General features: G+C 44.7%; 1 protein-coding gene across 2 annotated transcripts; it reads left to right on the forward strand.

Moving 5' to 3' along the window:
- Nucleotides 1–333: 333 nt before the first annotated feature.
- RASD2 (RASD family member 2) lies at nt 334–10,993 on the forward strand. Of its 2 annotated transcripts, XM_082751672.1 has the most exons (4): nt 334–443; nt 2,499–2,969; nt 6,883–7,162; nt 8,739–10,993. In XM_082751672.1, exons 3-4 carry the CDS (start codon nt 6,892–6,894, stop codon nt 9,266–9,268), a joined length of 801 nt encoding a protein of 266 aa, XP_082607798.1. In that variant the 5' UTR covers nt 334–443; nt 2,499–2,969; nt 6,883–6,891; the 3' UTR covers nt 9,269–10,993. The 2 variants fall into 2 exon arrangements, with proteins under 2 accessions (XP_082607798.1, XP_082607799.1); XM_082751673.1 differs by lacking the exon at nt 334–443 and having other exon boundaries at nt 2,349–2,969.
- The last annotated feature ends 7,849 nt before the right edge of the window (nt 10,994–18,842 follow it).

The following is an 18,842-nucleotide window of genomic DNA, read 5'->3' on the forward strand; positions in this document are numbered from 1 at the left end:
AATATCTGCAAGCCCTAAGAAAGGCTGATGGTCCCTGACTAACCGGAGAAAAACCTCTGAGATTGGGAACTTTTTCTCTTGTTTTGGCAATGGCTTTGACACTGATTCATTTGTTCCCTTTACAACCCTAGAAGCAATGAGCTGCTGCCATCCCTGCTTCCCCAGTGGGGGCAGGTACAGAGAATTAGCCTGACTCCTCCACCAGGGACCCTCAGGAAGTCATGGGAAAAGCGTGGATTTTTGAGCCCCAAAGGAAGTCCTGGCCTTTTGTCAGTTCCTGAGCACAGCAGGAAGAAAAAAAATACCCAACAACAAAGCTACAGCAACATCTCGAGCCTCTGAAGGCTCATAGTAAGCAATTATCTTTCAAAGGCTTACTTCAAAAGTAATTTATTATGTCACTAGCCGATTGCTGAGAGATCAAATAAAGCCAAGGTGCCAAGGTAAGAATGTTCCCATTCTTTTTTGATATAATTTGAGGAAATCAACTGGCTAGTTTAAATGCTGGAGAAGACAGCTGAGTGGGCGTATGGGCTTGGTGAAGCCAGCTAGGCAAGAGTTTTGCATTTGGTTTACAAAAGAGCTTGAGTAGGCTGAGATTCCAGGCTGATGAGATGGTCTCTAGGATGACTACTCTTTCTTTTTGGCAGAGAACTCTTACATTTGTGTAAGCTATAGGGATGAAAGAGTATTTTCTGTAACACTACAGGATTTGACTTCTATGTTAATTTTGCCAGCAGCAATTCCTCCCATGGCAAAGATACCAGCACGCTGATCATTTCATTTGGATCTGAGCTACACAAACTGTTGACCAGCCACCAAAGATGACAGGTTTTGGTCCAGGTTTGATGTGAACAAATGACTTAGGGATGATAAGCATCATATTTTACTTCAAAAAAAAATAAATGCCTGAGCCATAAAAATGCTCCTCTACTTTGTGCCAAAGCAAAAAGCCTCAGGAGATGACTAAAGAGTCCTGGTGCTGTGGTCTAAGAAGAGCTGAGTTCAGGTCATGCCCCGTTACCAGTTGACTGCCTCTTGGAAGAAGCCAGCAGTATTTCAGCCACACTATGCCAAGCTGTGCTCTTCCTTCCCAAATTTAAAGCTGTCTATATGAGGAGGAATCCAGGAGCTTCTGTTTCCCAAAAGCAAAGAATCTAAAGAATTCCTCCAAAACTACAGGAATTCTTGTGGTGCGGGGTCTTAAGAAAAAAATAGACAGTGTAGTTGGAGATTTATTTTTCTTCAAAGATCAAATTTGCTTAAAGAAAAAGCGAGAGTGAATTTTGAGATAATTGAAACTATATTCAGATTTGGGAGATCATGCATCCCTTCTGGTTTTTTTGTTTGTTTGTTTTTGTTTATTGTCAAAATATCTCAGAAATCTTAGTGTGGTTTTCTTATTCTTTTTTTTTTTTTTTTTCTGATTAGGAGTTTTAAGTGGGCAATGCAAAACTACTTCATTTCAAATCTTTCTGAAATCTTTTGAAGTAGACTTGTAAATCTAAATTTTTACTTAAGCTCAAAAAAGGAGAAAAATTAGAGTCAATGAGTGATCAAATAAATTGCAAACACCATTTTTCACTGAGGGTAGAGCAAACTGCCTGAATTCAACCTATCTTTTCTTTGTTTCTCTTGTTTGTCTGCCTCAGCCCCCCACACTTTCAGTGTGCTTGACCTTTTCTTTTTTTTTTTTTTTACATTTTTATTAGCCACAGCTTATTTAAATATTAATGAAAGAGCAGCAGTTGCACATTATCCCTGTTTCTTAATCAAACCCACCAGCAATCCCAACACAACGTCATCAAGGTTGAGGGAACAGGGGACCGTATTCCATACGGCAAAATAATTACAGGAATGCTGGACAGAAAGCCCCTACTTGGGAAATGAGTCAGTCCACTTCTGCCTAGCAGAAAATATCGGCTCTGAAGTATAGAAGCAGCCTTTAGAAACAGCTTATGAATTTACAGCTTGCAAAGTAACTGAAGTCTGTGCCTCTCGTACACGTACGCTGACTCTCTCCCCACACATGCATACGTACAGGTCTCTGGTGGGAAGAAGGGGAATGTGCAGTCTGGAATGCATGCGAACTTTCCGCTGAAAGAAGGAAAAAAAAAAAAAAAAAAGAAAGAAAAGAAAGATTTTTTCAATAGGCACAAAATCCCACCCCCTCAGCACCCCTCCTTCCCCTGTGTCTGACACTGACTTCAAGGGAGGAGTTGAGCCAATTATCTGTGAGTCCTACAGAAGGAAAATCTGCAATTTGCCAGTAGTTGCGAGAGCCAGGGAGAGACAGGCAGGGAGGGAAGAGGGAAGACTTTAATTGGTAAACGTAAAGAAAAGCCCCTTCTGTCCTGGAAAGAGAACGTTGTAAAAACCGATCTCAGGTCAGAAGAAAAGAAGCTCCTGGGGGGGGAGAGGGGTTGTGCCAGGCAAGACCTGGGGAAACATAGGCTCGCCGTAGACAACTTCCCTGCCCTCATTCATTTTCCCCGTAGGGTCAGAGGTGGCATCACGGCAGGGTGAGCCAGGTGGATGCCGCACACCCCTGCATGATCAAGTGTCTCTCCAGAGACCTCCTGCCCCCAGCAGAGTCTGCGAAGCACACCTGGCCAGAAGAGCCGGTAGGAGAGGGAGAGACCCTGCCTCTCCTCCTCAACTGATGCTGGGAGGAGAAGAGCTCATCTCAGCAAGGGGAAAAGCTGCCACTGCGTTAGAGACACTTCTTTAGTCCTCGCTGGTCGCCTGATCTAGTCATTGCCATCCATGGGGGGACGTCCTCTGGAGCCCTGCGGTCCCTCCCATTCCTGCTAAGTTCCCAGGAAATACTGGTGAAGAACTGAGCCCCGAGCAAGCGACGTGGGATCCAGAGAACCGCAGCCTCTTAGAGCAGCAGCCGCCTCTGATTAAAATTATCAACTTCACCGGACTTCACCAAGACTCAGGACTGCTCCTCCAAGGAACAAGAGGTAAGAAAGCAGCATGGAGTTTGGGATGAAAGTAGGAAACATCCCGCAGGAGTGATTTTGGTGTGCATGAGAACTGAGGGGGTACTAACAGTGACTAACAAGTGGCAGGTCTGTTATGCACGATACAGCTTGCATCTTCCTGTGTTCTTTTTAGCTGGATGCAGTGAATTATATTTGGATGGCAAACAGAAACACAGACCGTAGCTAAAGACCACGGAGTGCAAGAGGTACTTGGGAAGTCTGTTCATGGATGGGGAGTTGTAGGAAGGATAACCAGGTGTCACGCATCCCCTGATGGGAGGCTGGAGAGCTAAAGGTGGGAAAGCTGTAGGCAGGCTGAAGGAAGACTGTCTTCCTCAGATAGCCCTCTCCAGGTGCTCAGGACCAAATCTGTCAGCACCTCACTGGAATTCAGACAAGCGCTCTTCAGAGCGTGCAAACGCAGGTGCCTTGTCATTTGTTCCGATGTGTGCCCACAAAACAGGCAGCAGTGGTGAGCAGGTAGAAGAAGATACAGGGAGTCCAAAGAAACGGGGTTTAATGCTGATATTGGACAGCTGTTTCAGCTCTCTATGGGCGTATGAGCCTTTCCCTTTATTAAGTGGAGATAATGCTGCCTGCATTTCTATGACGTTTTGAAATCCCTGTGCTCTGTACCACTATAAAATACTAATGCAAAGTTTCTGCCGTCAAGCCAGTGCATAAAGCAAAAGGTACCACTGGGAATTAATCTATGCTTAAGCATTTAATAAACTGGAAGGAAAAGATGTAGATTAAAGCCAGCTGGAGGTTGTTTGTCTCTTCATTCTCTTCTGATTGATTTTGCTTTATTTAGTACATGAACATGTGGTCCCTTTCTATTTCCTTGCTTGTGTCTTTAATCTTTTTCAATATATGAGTGCCTGTGCTGGGAGTGAGGGCTGAAGTTTCTTTCCTGAGGAGGAAAGAAGAAAGATTGCACTGAACCAGGCAGAAAGTGGAGCGGGGGGATAAGAAGAGAGCACGAAACACAAACATAAGCTCCCGGCTCAACAGCATGCTCTGAGTCAGATTTGCAGCAGAGGGGCTGAGACGAGTAGAAACTCCAAGAATCAAAGTGCTGAAAAGCATCTGTAGACTCCGTGTGAAACAAAAGGCAGACAGGAAATTACAGGAGTCCTCTTGACTGAATACCTGGACAGGCAGAGCGAGGACAGCGTAGAGTGACTATTTAAACATTAAAACCTACATGTTCTTACACCTCTTCCTCCTCCTTGCTACATACACTTCCTTGGGGCAGAGCATCCTGAAACGAGCAAGTCTGCAGTTAGGGTTTTGCCTTTCATGCAGGAGGGAGGTAGTGTGATTTAGGGGCCAGAGATGCCATGGTGACAATCCCTCCTCCAAGGCTTTTGGTGTCCAGTGGCATTAGCTGAGGTCCAAGGCAGTGGTGTTCATTTCCAGGAGGCGGACAGAAGTGCGTTTTGCCCTCAAAGTGACAAACCAGCCCTCTGCGTAGCCGCAGGGACCCAGTTCCCGCTCCCTTGCTGCACGACGGGAGTTTCTCCCACTGCCAGCAGCTCAGTGGTTACCCGTCAGACAGGAGGGATTCAGACAGGATCGGGTCCCCCGGTGTGCACGTCTGGATGTGGAAGGCACTTGCTTGAAAGGCAAGACCACTCTCAGCCCTGCTGCTTCCCCACGATGCTGGGCGTGATGTCTCCCAGCAGGTGTGACCCACCACAGCCTGCCTGCCATCCTGCAGCCGCACCAGTTCACCCAAGGAGCTGACTCCTTTCTAAGTCCTGAATCTGGGCTGTAGAGAGCTTTGTGTTTTTTCCCACAAAATCCATCTCCTTGCTTTTCTCTGTCAGCTAAATATAGCCTGAGAGGGTGAAAGGGATTGTCCCAAAGCAGTTCTGTTGCCATTTGTCTGGCCCATGGATGCAGGACAGTGTTGGACCACTGTGTAGGGGAGGACAGAGCCGCTGTATGTGGCACCATTGTTGCAGAGATGAAAACATGGTGTTCCTGCAATACTGGAGATGGGTCCTGTTCTAAAGAAAAGTCTGGTCCGAAACAGCATGCTCCTTGCTGTCACTTGTTCCACAGCGATCCCAACAGCACCATAACTCTCTGTGTGTGTGTCTGCCCATCCAAAGTGATAATCTGACATTACTGTCTGCCTCTAACATTGTCCATCCCTGCCCTCTGCATATAATTCAGACTAAGACGCTTTGAGGAAAGCACCGTGTTTTCCTCTGTGCTTTATATAGGGATGAATGTGCTGTTAGCGTGCAGCAAATGAGAGCAATAATAATAAATAGTCATGTTTTGCTGTTGCCTCGGGCTATAACACAGAGCTTGTAATGATGCTGTATCCGAATTCCAGAGACTTCTTTATTTAGCAGTGGCCGTATCTTCACTTCTGCTTTGGTGCTTAGTGCATGTTAAACAAAGTAAAAGATTTTAAGCTCTTGACTGAGATAAGTGTCAGCTGCATAAAAGCTTGGGAGATAAAATTCACTCAAGGGAAAGATAGGAATCCAGATCTGGACTCAGAAATGATCTTTCAGTGTACATAAAGTACTCAAATTGTAATATTAAATAAACAGCACCTAAGTTAAATAAACGGCACAGTGGGAACTTGATTATTCTTTAATAAGATCCTAGTAACCAAAATAAACTCTGTCCAAAATGTGCTTTCTTTGCTTTAATGGCTAGCTTTCCCCACATTGGGGTTGTATTTTTCCTTTCAGCACACAATGTTTTTGAACTGGTACATGTAAAATGTCTGTGCAACCCTATTTTTTTTTCCTATCAAAGTTTCTTGCATCTGGGTGCTATGTCCAAATGGGATCGCCAAAGTCTTGAGATTCATTTTATTTGTCAGGGGTTGGAAATCCTGTCAGATAGTTATTTAAGATGGCTGTCCTTCGTCCTTTCCCCAGGCTGTGCTTATATCCTCGATGACTGTGATACCCATAACAGCTGTGTATGTGCAAAACTCCCACAAAATTTCTGCATTTCTGCAACTTTTCTCCATTTCTTCAACTCTGTCCATTGCTGGCCATCCTGCTGCAAAGTAGTGATAACTGCAGTGCTGATAGATTGTTGGTAGGGAGTTCACACACCACCAGTCCAACTAGCTAGAATAAATTCTGGTTTCTAAAAGGTCACCGAAGGCACAGATCTTAGAATTTATCACTACTCGAAGCTATTTTGTAGCACAAACTCCCTGCATCAGCACTGTAGGCTGTATGGGACCAGCTATTTAAAATTACTGAGATGTCTGGCTTCCATGGATGTCAAGCACGGTTCCTGTTTCTCTCTGACTTTTGGTTGATCTCAGAAAATGAATACTGTGAAATGCTCCTATTTAGGCAACCAAATGAAGTGGTCTAAATCCTAACTGATAGCTGCAATGGATACAGTATATTGGGAAGTCTGATGGTAGCCTCAGTGGGTGCAGTATATTGGGAAATCTGACCTCTGATCTCTATGTTTATGCATCTGACAGAGAACCAAGCTCTGCTGAAAAATCTGGTAACGTGTAAGTGACGCAGATGGGGTGGGAAGGAACCTGGTGTCCAAGTTGAAGTACAGCTGACAAAATTAGCCCTTAATGTTTAAGTGAAATAGCAAATTACAGTTCAGAAATATGCTATCTGCAGTATAAATGCCTTCATTTTGATATGACTTTAAAAGTAAAAAAATAAAAATCACTCTCTGGAAATGAGACTGAAGAAATGGAGCCATTTCCAGTGAGAAGATTTCTGTTCAGGCTGTTGATGTGATAGCCAGGACCAGATATTCTGCTTTACATCACAGACTCATCAGGAGCACTCTGACCAACTTGTGGCACAGAGCTGTGTTTCACCATCCTTTGTCTAGTTTCTGGTCTTTCCTTCAACTCTGCCATTCCCTCTTCCAGGTCCAAGCAATGATGAAGACCATGTCCACTGGAAACTGCACCCTAAATGTGCCAGCCAAGAACTCGTACCGCATGGTAGTGCTGGGAGCCTCCAGGGTGGGGAAAAGCTCCATCGTCTCACGCTTTCTCAATGGCCGGTTTGAGGACCAGTACACTCCCACCATTGAGGATTTTCACCGCAAGGTCTACAACATCCGGGGAGATATGTACCAGCTGGACATCCTGGACACCTCTGGGAATCACCCTTTCCCTGCTATGAGGAGGCTTTCCATCCTGACAGGTGAGAAAGTTGTGGGGGAAAGTTTGCAGAGAAGGAACGGTGGGTGAAAGATCATCATGACAGGCAGTAGCTTGAAAACTGTAGCCTGGATTTGACAGTTTCTTGGGGATAAGATGCATTTGGGAGGTAGCTAAATGGGCTGTGGGGTTTTATTGCAGGATGCACTTCTCTGGAGAGATATTTCCTGGATGGCATGCTTCTTACGCTATAGGGAGTGCATTAGCCACAGAGGAGAAGTCTACTGGGTGAAGGTCTGAAATCAAGATTTCCCCCTAATTTATTTCTCTCCTCTGCTACCTACCCCTCCTACAACATATTTTCTTACTGCAGTCACAAATGAATGGTTGAATAAAACCTCGTGGGCAATAAAGAGCAGCAAGGGACAAAATAAGCATGTCATTATAAGACACAAGCGGTGAACAGCAAATGTAAAATGTACAGGCAGGGAATTCAAACCAAGAGAAGCTCTTTTTTTTTTTTTTTCTCTAAAAGTTCCAGCCTGATTTTCTTGATTTGATATTCCAGTAAAAAATTGTTCTTACCCTTTCTTCTAAGTCTATGGTTAATCAAATGAGTTAAAGAGAGAAAATGGTGGACTCACTTTGTACATCCTCATTGTCAAGCAGCTCCATTTGTGAGCTAATAAGTGTTCTTAACCTATGAAAGTGACAGTGGAGAAATATTCAGCCACAGCTCACAATAAACCTACTTTCTGGATCTGCTGTATCGCCTTCTAGCTAGCCAGTGAAACATGATGTTTACATCAGACCAGGCTAGCATTTGCATTTGCTGAGGTCCTAGGGCCAGTTTCAGGGATGCAGATGTGAGCTTTTGTCTCTGAAATCTCTCTTAGCACTTTTGACATGACTGTCATGCAACAGGCAATGATTTGTGTTATTTTATATTTTGCAAAAGGAATTTTAAGTCAGGAAATGTCAAAAGGAAATGCCAGGGGATCTGTGTCATTTATATATTTCTTTTTTTTTTTTCCATGGTCTATTTCTCTTGTGCAAATGAAATGGCAGCAGAATAGTGAACACTGGGTAACCTCTCATTCCTCTCTCAGTCGTTTGGGACTGAGTAGCTATAAATCTTCTGTTCAGGTGTTGCTTCTTGTATTGTATAATCAAAAGGCCAAGGTTGAGTGGTTACTAGTTCTCCACTCTTCCTGGTGTCAGAAAAGGATGTGTTTTACACATACAGACGAAAGGAAGAAAAAGGAAAGCAATGCAGCAGAGCTGGACAGAAACTTGTTTACAAAAGAGAGTACAAATGGGCAATAACCTGCAAGTCCAGTGGAACCAAGGAGCACATAATCAGATATGGCTGAAGTAACATCAAAGCCATAAGCCTTTTCCATAGCACTACAGAAAGGAGTGGGGATTTGGGTTAGAAGAACTGGAACTAAAGTACGGCAGAGTGAACAGATTCAAAAGGACTGCACAAAAATAAATAAATAAATAAATAAATAAATACAGGGAGAAGATGGCAAATAAACCTACTGCTTTTTAAAAATGTTCTTCTCCAACACATGTTGTGATGAACAAACATTTACGTTTTCATTTTTCAACTGCAGGGGACGTTTTCATCCTGGTATTCAGCTTGGATAACAGGGAATCCTTTGATGAGGTCAAGAGACTCCAGAAACAGATCCTTGAGGTGAAATCCTGCCTGAAGAACAAGACTAAGGAATCAGCTGACCTCCCCATGGTGATCTGTGGCAACAAAAATGACCACAGTGAAATCTACCGCAAAGTGCGTTCGGATGAAGGCGAAAACCTTGTCTCCAGCGATGAAAACTGTGCTTACTTTGAAGTTTCAGCCAAGAAGAATACCAACGTGGATGAGATGTTCTACGTTCTCTTCAGCATGGCCAAGCTACCTCATGAGATGAGCCCTGCCCTGCACAGGAAAATCTCCATCCAGTATGGTGACACCTTCCAACAGAAGTCCTTCCGGATGCGACGAGTCAAGGACATGGATGCCTACGGTATGATCTCTCCCTTTGCTCGCCGGCCAAGTGTCAACAGCGACCTGAAGTACATCAAATCAAAAGTTCTCAGGGAAGGCCAGTCAAGGGAGAGGGAGAAATGCACTATCCAGTGAAGAGGGTTTGCCCCTTCTGGCAGAAGTCATCATCCGCATGCAGTGCCTTAAAGAAAATGGTCTGTGGAAGCACAGGATGGGCTCGCTGGGCTCATGGAGAACACCCAACACAGAACAAGGACAACTCTTCCTGTGGATTCTGCTGAGTCACGAATGTAAATAACATCGTCCTTGTAAACAACTGGGGAAAAAAACATATGTCCGAGAGTGCATTTCTCCATCTTTGTGATGTAGTTCATCCGCATTCCCCTTTTTGTCTAAAGAACAGAGACTTGAAAAGTAAAGAAATGTCATCCTCATCTTTGCAAAGGAAGTAGGTCAAAAATGCACAGAAGGCATTAGCAGTTACCCAGTGTGCAGCACTTGCTAAGAGAAAGGAGGTTACGTCTGTGTGTGTGTGTTTGTGTGTGTGTGTGTGTCTGTGTGCATGCATGTGAGGAGCACTCCTTTTAAAAATGGGACTTGCATTTCAAAGGACAACAGTCTTACTGAGGTTTCCCAGATTGGGAGTGGACTCTATGTATGGACACTTGACTCTACCGTGCTTCTGAGGGGACCTGCATTAAGAGGGTCTTGATTTGACGTTTGCTGGGACAGCTACCATTTGACATTGACATGAATGTTGTTTTTGTATTATAGATTTTATTTGGGATTTGCTTTTTTATTGTCTGGGGGTGGGTTCTTGGCAAAATCAGATGGCAAGTGTGCTTGATATCAAAACAGTGTCTACTTTTTAGAAGTGAAAGTTGTTTCCCATCTGTAAAGCTATGTAATCTGTACATTGATTGAAAGTGAAATTGTTCTGCAAAAAGCCAATACATTTGACTGCTTTGAAAGCCTGGTGTGAGAGTTTCTCAAGGCAGCCACACCAACACTGAGTATCGTAGTACAGATGGCACTCTGCCTGCTGGCCACCAGAGCAATGGCTCCTTCCCTCTGCCTGTATCAGCCAAGAGTGACCAGATCCATACTTTGGCTTATACCACTTTAGAGGCAGGACTTGGTTTTCCTTCAGAATTAAGAACTTAATGGTTGTAGGCTCTTGATCTTGGACCAACTCCATCACATTTCTTCTCTTAACATACCTCTAAACATTTTGTTCATTGTTTTTCCCTGCTGTCTGATAAAGGTTGCTTTGATGGAAACCTTTGCACTGCAGAAGTCCTCCAGAAATGAAGCTTTGTGCTGGCTGTCCAAACAGGGCTGAACTGGATAAATCTGGGGCCATCATTCACTTCTTCCCTTCCTCAGATCAGTCCAAGCTTCCATGTCTTCAGCTCTCTCCCTGTCCTGCTGCTGGCTTTGTTGTTTGTTGTGCTTCTGTATGTCCTCATAACCACCTGTATCCCTTAGATGTAAGCCTGCCACTCTCGCTGACTGGAACAAGAGGTGTGTATGCATAACTGTGGGCAAACACAGCCCCAAGAGTATACACAACAGCAGAGTATGCATGGTTTGTATACCTCAGAATCGCCTTCAGGTACCTTGTCGTTCCCTCCCCCTTAAATTCTGTTCTTGGCTGTGTCTGCCTTGCTGTGCCCTGGTCAGAGCTGTGAGTTAGTTCATGCTGTAATTTGACAGGAAACCAGGAATGATGGTTGTCTGTGAAAATTAGCCGCTGGGACTTAAAATCCCATATTCATTTATCAGCCCCACCCTTCACGGGTACTGTACATCAAGTGGTAAAATGCACTGTTCTTTTATCCCCATTGCCAGGGCAGCAACTTTCTGACCATGTCTCCCCCACATCTATAAATATGTACAACGTTTATGATTAAACCTGTTTTATTTATTAGCTGTGTCCCAGACCATTTTTACTTTCACCAAGAACGAGGGAAGCCCTATTTTTTGTCTTGTGCAGGTGCAGATGAGCAAGTGAGGTTTGGGTTGAGAGCCCTGACAAGATCTCCAGTAAGTTCTGGAGGAGCCTTTTACATCCTCCACCTCCACCACCAGGGGAATGACAATGGTTTGTCTGGAACAGATCTGCATCTATATCTATTTTCTTTTTCTTATCTACTTTCTTTCTTTTCTTCCTTTCTTCCTTTCTTCCTATCTCTCATTCTCACCATCAACATCTGTATACAGATATCCCCTCAGGCAAAAGCAGTCTTCCCAGTGTAGCACTAGAGCACACTCTTTTTCATGCATGGAGCTGGCATGCTCATCCCTGGTGTGATTTAACGTGGTCTCTGCAGAGACATCACCTTTTCTCCCAGCAGTTTCCCCATTTCACCATCTGCATCCCTCCGCTGTATGAGTCTAAGGCCCCCTGAGCACTTGCCTGCCTCCCTGCAGTCTCTCAAGGGCATGACTACTGAACATGATCAAGCTCTGGGACTGATGAGCTGCAGAGACATGGGGGGAGGGTTGAAGATGGAGTGGGAAAGGCATGAGCACTAGAAACTGGTTGGGACTCCAGGAAACTAGAGGAGAACTCCTTGGACTATAGTCCACGTGCTGTGTTACTGAGCCTACGTCTGTTCTCCCTCACCTGCTGGATAAAGCTGAGTTTTGTAAGCGCCTTCACAATTATCAAGTCTCTGCCCCTGTCTTACTATTTTCCCTACTGTCTTTCTGTCTTCACAAAGACCCCTGCTTTGCTAACTCTTTCATGTCTTCCCAATTCTGTCTTTTCTGGAATATTTATGAAGCCACTGGGTGTGAAAAAAATATTGTGGGGACAGCAAAAGCACAAGGGTAAGGGAGGCCAAAGACCAAGGAGTGGCAGCTGGCAGAGGGATGCTGGATCCCACAGGATGGCTAGTGAGTCCCAGTTTCAGTGTCCAGCTTGGTCTGCCAATGCTCAGAGTGAGAATCATCTCTGAAACTCGTTGGGAATGAAGGTAAAACTGCATTACACTCACCAACAGAAACAAATGACAAAAATCAGGTAATCTTATTAAAGTAATCCCAGTCTTCCCTCTGCATTTTGTTACTGATGGTAATTGCTTTTGAAGTTAGATTATCATGCTCCTGAGGACATTTATTGTTTTGCTTTTATTATATCATTACAGTCATTCTATTAATATTCATATATTATTTGGGCTCTAGAAGTGCTTACTGCCCCTAAGACAGGCAGAATGTGTCTCAGTTGTTTATTCACAGTTAGCAGCCATTATGTTCTGGGAAAAGGTCTGGGGCTGGACAGAGGGCACAAATAAGGCACAAAGAGGAAAGGCAGATTGTTTCGTCCATGCTAGCTGTTTGTACCTGGCTGTAAGACACATATTGGGAGCTCTATTAAGTACGTGCAGAGACTGTGAGAGACAGGAATTAGCAAAGAACAAACCCACAGCCAGGCCTTGAAGGCATTTGAAAGGCAGATGATTTTTTTCCCCTTGGGATTCAGGAAACCTGCGTACAACTTAGAGTAACCCAAGAAGTCACCAAATGCACTGGACTAAAGGCAACTCTAGAGGAAGAGGTCCATCCTTCAAAGATGCTGCAAGCATGTGGAGAAGTTTGTTCATAAGCCATCTAACCTTAATTGGTCTCACCTAGCATAATTCAGTTGTTTTATTTCAACGCCTACCTTGTTCTACATTGCAGTCTGTAAAAACCAGCATTAGTGATCCAAAACCTCGCTGATGCTTTTTTTGTGTGCTTGCTTTCAGGGCAAGGAGCAGGGCCATATACCTGACTTAGGATCAATCACAGTCCTGGAACAAGACAGGACTGAGATTTATTTTGTACATTGCTCTTCACGGCAAGAAAGTCCTTGTCCTGAAGAAATTACAACTCCATGCATTATAGGAGCTCCCATAAATAATGAGGAAAATCTAATTAAGCCACAGGGTCAGCACAAATCAGGAAGGAAATAGTGGCCATGGTGAACTAAGTAAAAAATAAATTGAGGGTTGGAAGGGCAGAGTGAAAGCCTGTTTTGACATCCAGAGGACTAAATTAGGCTTCTGTTCTGAAGGATCCCCAGGAGGACTGCTGCCACCAGGCCAGCCTGGTGCTAGAGAAATGCTTTCAGGGTGCAGTCTCACAAACAGCATAATCTTCTCAAGACCCCGGGATGAAAATAGGAGGTTGGGTAAGTAAGAAGAGAAAAGTTAGGCTGTATGCTACAAAATACAGTTTTTACCCTTATTTCATCTTTCTCTGCACAAAAATGAAACCTGAAGAAATTTTACTTAGTTTTGTCCTTCACCGTCATGTAGGACACACAGCCCCACCTCCCATCACACCTTTTGCTGCCTTAGGTTCATCCTCCTGTTATGTTCCATACCTCAGACAATCTTGCTAGCCCTGTTCCAGTGTCTTGGCTAGGGTAGAGGGTTATGGGCAGAAGTGTTTTTGAAATAAGTGATGATGATTGCATTTTATTTCATATCATTGCTGCTGCTTTTAGGGTTTTTATTAGCATTATTGTTTCTGTAAAAATACACAGTGGCAGGCTCAGATTAAAGGGTCTCCTTGGAACAAGATATAAAACGTGATAAAATGTACATTTTCCCCACTGGTTTCTATAGCAACAGTCTTCTCTCTGCACTCAGAAAGATCAGAGAATTTGCAGGGGGGAGATGAGTAGCAGCAGAGCTGCCCTAGATCCTTCTCTCCTCCACCTCTGAGTCCCCACAGGAAGTTCTCCTCCCTTCAGTTTCTGTGATGTGGAGAAACAAAAACCACCAGCCAGACCCACACTGTAGGCCACTCGTCATGCCTGGTAAAGCTGGGGGGTGGATATGCTACCACAGTTAAGTAATTTCCGTGGTATTATTGCAAACTGGAGCATTGCTTACGATACAGTACCTGACGTGGGGAATACACATCACTAACTGCTATAAACCCACCTTCTGTACTCAGGTTTGGTGGGAGCTATGAGCCTTGCTCAACTTTTCTCTTTCCCGTGTCTTTACAGCCTGCCATCTGGTAGAGTCAGAGCCTGAGACTTTCCAGAGAAATATTTCCTTCTGCTCTCATGACAACATCAGCCAAAGACCTTTCCCTGCCCCAACCATCATCAGCCATCCTCAGCATGCAGAGCTGCCCTGAGTCCCAGGCACCACGTTCCTAGAAAGTTATCGACTGTTTGGCAGGAGGCCAAGGACCAGCAAGAAAAAGTATTTTATGAGCCTAGAGGGATTGACTCGAGTAAGCCTCAAGGATAAGTCTGAAATTCTGCGCCACATAGGTAAACAAAGTCTGAGGGAGGCTGGCTGGAGACCCCGAGATGTGCTGGGAAGGTGGAGATGACAACGGAGACAGCACGATGTTTAGAGCTGGACAGAGGGATATCTCAGTGGGAACGAGAGTATTAAGTGGGAATTCACAGGCGAAAGAGCAGGGCAGACTTCAGAGCAGTAGAATCTATTGGCAAATTTTCTAAGGGATGTCATGGAAGTCCCATTAGGAAAACACTGGGAGAAAAAACACTGAAATCTGCATAGCCAATGTGGGTAGCTTGGTGTTGTCCGCGGGATGAACTGGCTGAGCTAGAAGATTATTTTGACCCCCACAATTCACTTCTGTAATGGAGACAGATCCAAAGTCTGCTTCAAAGCAATTTCCCCAGCCTGCCCATCCTCACTGCACTCTCCCGACCCCCCAAGTGGAGGGTGGGTAGGTCGCTGGTCCCCGCCAGCCAGACCACTAACAATAGGGACAGGGCTTCTTACGTCAGACCTGGCTTTTTAGACCATTTTCACAAAGACCCTGAGCTGCTTGCAGCAAAGAGCTCCTTCGGCATATTATCCCTGAACGGTTTCTCGTGCGCTTGTTTATTGTTCAGATGTGTTTGATGCATGATTTATGCAAACGTGTGCTGTGCTGTGGCTGGGATGGATAACTGAGATTAGCTCAGATTAAACATGGAAACAAGGAGGAATGAGATCACTGGGTTTCGGGACATCTTGTAGCAAAATAAAAGAATAGAAATGAAAAAAAAAAAAATCCAACTGGAATATGTGTCCTCACATCACTTTGACCTAGAGGGAAGCAAGCTTCCTTTCTAACCCATTCTTCCTCCCTTCCAGGCTCTTGAAGGAGGGATTTCACAGGGAGCATAATTATTCAAGAGTGTCCTCTCACACGCTTTTGACTTTCAGCAGTTAATATAAAACAGCTCACAGCTGAGAGCACTGAATATTTTAGATTGATTTCAGCAATATGTTGAGCCCATATTTTATATTAAAATTTAAAAAAAAAAAAAAAAAAGGAAATTTCTGGCTCCAAGAAACAATTCCTTCACACATAGAGAGCTTATCTGGAAAACCACGCAATTGTATTGAACTGGGACAGGTGGTCTTTCTGGGTTAGACTGGGAACCAAAGCAACACAGAAACACAAGGCACACACTCCCAGCAGTGGGGCCAGAGCTTGCATTTCAGATCCCATTACAATCAAAGCTGTGACAGATCCCACCTAGTTCCTCAAAGTCTTTGCAAAGCTCTCCAAAGCTCCAGTGTTAAATAAGCTCAAGTTGCTCAAATACCTGGGTGTTACATACCGAGGGTTTGTGCTTTGCTCTTTGGGCCAGAGACCTAACAGCCCAGAGGAACAGCCCGACCGATTTCCAATCTCTTTACACAATTCAGCATCTTGGTTTCCCATCCCTGACACGGGGCCAACGGCACTCGTGGGAGAGCTGAGAGAGGATAAACACCTTCTAGATTGCGAGGCACTTGGGTACTGCAGTGGTGGATAAACACGTTAAAGGCTGAAGAGGCAGACCGGAAACAAATATCACCTCAATCAGGAGCTGAGCCGTGGCAGCGCCAGCTACACAGGGGAGCAATTACGTTTTGCATAATCCCTGATTTCTGCGCTACCTACAGTCTTGTTCTGCTCAGCATCCACTGAGCCGGCGAGTCCCGGCAGCCTCAGGATTAAAATCACACGCTGGCCACCCCCTGCTCTTCAATCACTTCCCACCTGTGTGCTAAACAGCAGCATGCTGCAGAAACGCTTCGGCTGGGGGAGCCTCGGATGGATGCACGGCATAAACTCCCCTTTCACCCTCTCGCTGCTGGAGAAATGAGTGCCTCAGGGACACGCAGCCTTGTTAAATACAGCCTGGGGGGTTAGAGGACAGCACAGGGAAGATCAGTGGCATTGCTTTTGGCTGGTCCAGGGCAGAATGTCTCATCTTTTCTGCCACAAAACAGTTTGTTCCTTGCCGGGTGGCTCGCTGCCAAGGTAATAAATACAAGATTCTAAAAAGAAATAAAATAAAAAGGAAAAATAAACACAGAGCAACGACTTGTTCTGCAAATTGACAGGAGACCTGCCTGAGGCAATGGATAAGGGGTGACAGGGACGAACAGCTCTCTTGCGGAGCCTTATTAGAGAGCGGACCAGCGCTCTTCACAGATACTCTTTATGAGATGCTGCCATCTGGGAGAAATCCAGATTGGCAATTATCAGAGAGAACAATTCCAGCTGGTCACAACACTGCCAAAGCAGAAATTATCCCCTTACACAATGGCACTGACTCAGACTGCTTGCAACTTTCATCAAGTTTGGGGCAGTTACACAAGGTCTGTCATTAGTCACGGTGGTATTTATTGGTATTACGGAGCCCTGCCCACAGGACAGGACCCAATTATGCCAGGCAACATACAAACACACAACAAAAAGAAAGTCCTGATGTACACAAAAGCACTGTTTCCAAAATGTTCAAGGGACGAGAAGATTCTTCATTATTCTTGCACTAAGAAGTGATTCTTTGATGTTCTGGTGAGGAGAGATGTCTTAGGTGGAGGCAGTCACGGCAAAGGCCTATGGACTGCGCTGTCCTTTAGTGACCAGGTGATGCTTTATGAAACATCTGCTTCTCTCCTGCCTGTGAACTACTCTAGGACTTCTGATAACTCTCAGAAGAAATAAATGGATCATATACTCCTAGGAGCAGGGTATCTACCCACATCTGAAATACAAAGTGATTTATAGCCTGTAAAACAGGAGAGATTTTTAGCCACGCGTGAGTTTTAGAGTTGAAAGCAATGAAAAAGCATGGAGAGGATGGAGAGGATGGCCACTTTCTACTCCTGTAGCCCACACAAGAGCATTTACTTGCCCTTCATATCTAAGACAGCAATAACTCTGGCACAGGCTTTGGCAAAACATTTTGAAGTATCCTAAAACATCCTTTCCTCCCTCTGTAGCATGGTGGCTGGAGAAAGATTTGCTCTCAAAAGGATGGTAAAACCCTTCCAAAAGATACAAAGCCATGCTGATGGAGAGGACCCCTGCTGTAGCAGGACACTCTCCTGTTCTAAGCAGTGAGCAGATGAAAAGAAGTGAACACCCTTAGTAGTGGGAACAGCCTTAAGGACGGTTTTATCCCTTCTTCATGGGACTGGAGAAGTCTTCTACACTGCATTTTCTCTTGTCAGACAAGAATTCTGCCAAAGAAGAAGATTTATGAAAGCACCTCATTAATTAAGGAGTCTTGAGTTTTGCTGAATTTTCATGAGGCTTTAGACTCTGAATTGACTGTTGAAAATGAGATAAGCTTAGGCTCACTTAAGCTCTTTCTCAACTTTATCCAAATTGGTTGCCTGAAGAGGGATCATTTAAGGACTGAGATGTATCAGGAGGAAGCGTTGTTCTGAACCAAAATTCCTCTGAAAGAAAACTGAAAAGACAAGTAATTTCGCATGAGAGGTGCTTGAATTGGGAAGGTTTCCTAAGTAAAACAAGAACTGTCTGAGAGGCCCTTCTGCTTTCCCACTAATTTGCATTAGAAAAAAGAGGAATTTGATGTTTCTTAAAAGAACTGAGAAAAGGAACGTATTCCAGTGATGTACTGCCACATAGTGAAATGTTTTTGCAGCTTTTTTTTTTTTTCCCATGGTATTGCAGAGTCACAGAATAGCTGAGGTCAGAAGGGACCTCTGGAGGCCGCCTGGTCCAACGCCCCTGCTCAAGCAGGAACACCCAGAGCAGGCTGCCCCAGACCATGTTCAGGTGAATTTTGAAGATCTCCAGGAAGAGAGACTTCATAAGCTCTTTGGGCAACCAGGGCCAGTGCTCAGTCACCTGCACAGTAAGAAAGTGTTCAAGTTTGTGCCCTTTGCCTCTTGTCCTGGCACTGGGCACCACCAAGAATAGCCTGGCTCTGTCCTCTCTGCATCCTCGGCCTTTCCCTCACTGGCTAAAGGCAATTTTGAAGCAAGAACAGATAAAAGAGCTGGTTTGTTTTTGACTAAAGGCATGTGGTGGGCTCCAAGAGTTCCTGGCAGTAGGAAGAACAGCATTACTAACTGGGTGGCAAAAATTTTCCAAGCTCTAAGTCCTTGGTCAGCTGCTATTCTCCTCTAGAAATGGTCCTGTTGTCTTCTGCCCTCCTCCAGCCTTTCAGAGAAAGTCCAAACAGGAAAAGAAAGTGTGTCTCTACTGCCAGATATTCCCCACATTGCACATCAGCCCTCATCCTCTGACTGTTGTCAAAACCTGCAAAAATGCAGTGCCACGTTGGTGCCTTCTTGATGGCTTTTAGCACAAGATCTCATTCAAGGCTTCTACCAGAGGCTGCATGGACGTAGTTTCCAGAGCCTTCTGGCACCTCTAGGGAAATGGCTGTGGTGACAAAGACTTTTTGTTTCTTCAAGTAGGGCACAGT

The sequence above is a fragment of the Aythya marila genome (genome assembly GCF_965140915.1).
Source record: "Aythya marila genome assembly, chromosome: 1".
Lineage (NCBI taxonomy): Eukaryota > Metazoa > Chordata > Aves > Anseriformes > Anatidae > Aythya > Aythya marila.

Coding starts and splice junctions, on each gene's coding strand:
- RASD2 (XM_082751672.1), top strand. CDS start 6,892: ATGATGAAGACCATGTCCACTGGAAACTGCACCCTAAATGTGCCAGCC. Junction 7,163..8,738: donor GAGGCTTTCCATCCTGACAG/GTGAGAAAGTTG, acceptor TTTCAACTGCAG/GGGACGTTTTCATCCTGGTA.